General features: G+C 32.6%; 1 protein-coding gene across 1 annotated transcript in view; it reads left to right on the forward strand.

The window, feature by feature from the left end:
• LOC105450360 overlaps nucleotides 1-2671 on the forward strand; it is a 24914-nt gene that overhangs the window by 3944 nt on the left and 18299 nt on the right. Inside the window, exon 3 of the mRNA XM_011690154.1 lies at nucleotides 2335-2377. Within this exon, the coding sequence (XP_011688456.1) occupies nucleotides 2335-2377 (43 nt within the window). The remainder of the gene's footprint in view (nucleotides 1-2334; nucleotides 2378-2671) is intronic.

The following is a 2671-nucleotide window of genomic DNA, read 5'->3' on the forward strand; positions in this document are numbered from 1 at the left end:
CGATCTAAATATATTTAAGATAATACAAAGGCCTCATTTTTTTCATTCTGATACAATTTTTTTCGAGGTAAAAACGTTAAAAAATATACTTGGCGGATTTTTTACATTTTTAATGTCTTTTCCACGGTTTCGAACTTTGTCTACAACCCTGTTCAAAAATTTACTTTAAAATTTTTTTTTTTAACATATTATTTTTAGAGTTTACTTTGTGTTTACTATTCCGCATATTCTATTTTATTAAATACAATTTATACGCGTTTATAATTTGTGAAAACATCGAAATTTGAACCTGGGATCCCTAGAACTGCAGACTTGTACGCTAACGCTGAGCTAATGATACTTTGTACAAAGGACTTATTCTTTCTATTATATATTCTACATATATCTCTCGTGTTTAAACAAATAGCCAATTTTAACAGTGGCGAGATACGAACGCTGGTATTCAGCGGTATTTAGTCGGACGGATACGCGTTTATTCACCAATCTTTAAAAATTAATATCTTGTTAACGATTGCGAATTTTGCAAAATGGTATAAGACTTTTCTGTTTAATTTAATCTGCTCTAGCAGCTCACAAGATTTGATATTTTATTACCGGACACCCTGTATGTAGAAATTCAATTTTAAACTGATCGAGCAATCTGGACTACATTCGGAAAAATATTTTTGTTTTATATTATCTATAGTGTTTAAAAATATAGATGTAAAATAAAAATAAAATGACAAAAAAGCGCTAATAGCATTTCTTTAAACGTATTCCTGATGCTAAAAATTAGAATAAATCTATCATATTTGTAATATATTTTATATGTATCAGTAGTATAACATTTGTTAAATTGCTGAAAGATTACAATTGTTCTATCTATGTTATGTATTTTGAGTTACGTGTGAGTTCCATTACATTTTTAAGTAATTGTTATGTATTACATACGTAACAAAGAACTATATCTTTGTTCTTCTAAAGTGCCCTCAAAATTATATTGCATATCATCTCTATAACCCTGAAATATATCATTGTTCTTTCTATGTGCTCCCTTAGTTATATTACAGTTACGTATTGGTTTGCTGGGTATTTTTTTAATATCAGGGGGAGCCGTGTCGTGGACATCGCAGGGTCAAAGTATGGTCTCATTAAGCACAACTGAGGCAGAATACATCGCAGCGAGTGCAGCTAGTAAAGAAATAGTATGACTACGGCAATTATTGGGTGATATCGATTGTCGATTATTGGGTGATATCGATTGTCAATTATCAGTCTTATTTGTAGACAATCAAAGTACAATAAAATCGATTAAGAATCCAAAATTTCATAAAAGAACGAAACAAATCGACATTCGATTTCATTTTATAAGAGAAAAATTTATCAGCGGCGAATTGATCAAATATGTCAGTACGAATGAGCAATGTGCCAATTTCTTGACAAAAGCATTGAATGCAGATAGATTAAATACATTGTTAAGAACGATTGGAATGCATGAGTCACAAGATATCAATATTATTTTTAAAAAATAGAATATTTGAATAGTGGAAGTATTGAGTATTATATTTTGCATGTCTAGTTCTTTATGTTATGTTCCGCAAAGTATGTATTTCTTAAGGTTGTAAAAGCATAATGTTATGTACGCGCCCTAATGTTGCGATGCGAGCGCGGTCCTAATAAGCGTGAGTTTCCGTTATTGAAATTTCCTTTCTTTTTTGTTCATTCACTGCTCTACCCGCTGCGCTTTCGGACTCTTGCTTTTCGCGCCCATTTACACTACACGCAGATTTGATTCAGTTTGCTTTATAATTGTCAAGAATCATTAATAAAAAGATATTTATTCTCTACAACGGAATAATTGTTTTTGGATATCTTCTTTCGTTGCTGGATTTTCTTGGAATCGTCCAAGAAAGATAATTGTAATAGATATATCGATGTAAAAGTTAAAATGTATACATAATATAATGTAACTTGCCGGATGTCAAACCTTGAGAAAGGATGAAGGCACAGGTAATATCGAAACATATTTTTATAAAAACAAAGAGAAAGTCGCAGATATGGCTCGATAAAATGATAAAACTATTGCTTTCTTCTGTCAAAGTGTATCCCAAAGTTATGTGTATCCCGTATTTCCCAAAGACTATTTTAGCTATAATTTTCGGATTTAGCAAGTAAAATTAAGTAAAAAAAAAGATGAATATGACAATTCTTGCGTGCTTCCTAAATCGCCTAAAATGCATAAACTCCTTTGAAATAATTGATGAAATAATTAATGAGATGTTATTTAATAACAGTCCAATGAATAAGTACCCAAAAAGACAGCTCAAAACAGTATATAATGTTTGCTATTACTAGGAGCACGACAAAATGTTTGGAAATGTACCTACTCTAGAAATGGGTACGCAGAAGCGGTGCTTAACTAAATTGCCTCATTCATTCATAGCACACTTCTAAACATCTTGTTAGACTTTTACAATAGAAATCGTAAATATCTCAGCAAACACAGTGTTACGTCCGGACCCCAGGATATTTAATTCGATAGTTTGAGTGCGAGAGTAAATCCCGTGTGCGAACGAGATGGGACTGGAAGTGGAGGGGGTAAGGAATGACGCAACTAGATGAGCTGTCTCGCAGGTACGCGCCGAGGCGGACGATGCGAGTCGAAGGCGCTTTTGCAAGGGTTCGAAAACGA

The sequence above is a fragment of the Wasmannia auropunctata genome, unplaced genomic scaffold (genome assembly GCF_000956235.1).
Source record: "Wasmannia auropunctata unplaced genomic scaffold, wasmannia.A_1.0 LD336111.1, whole genome shotgun sequence".
Classification (NCBI taxonomy): domain Eukaryota; kingdom Metazoa; phylum Arthropoda; class Insecta; order Hymenoptera; family Formicidae; genus Wasmannia; species Wasmannia auropunctata.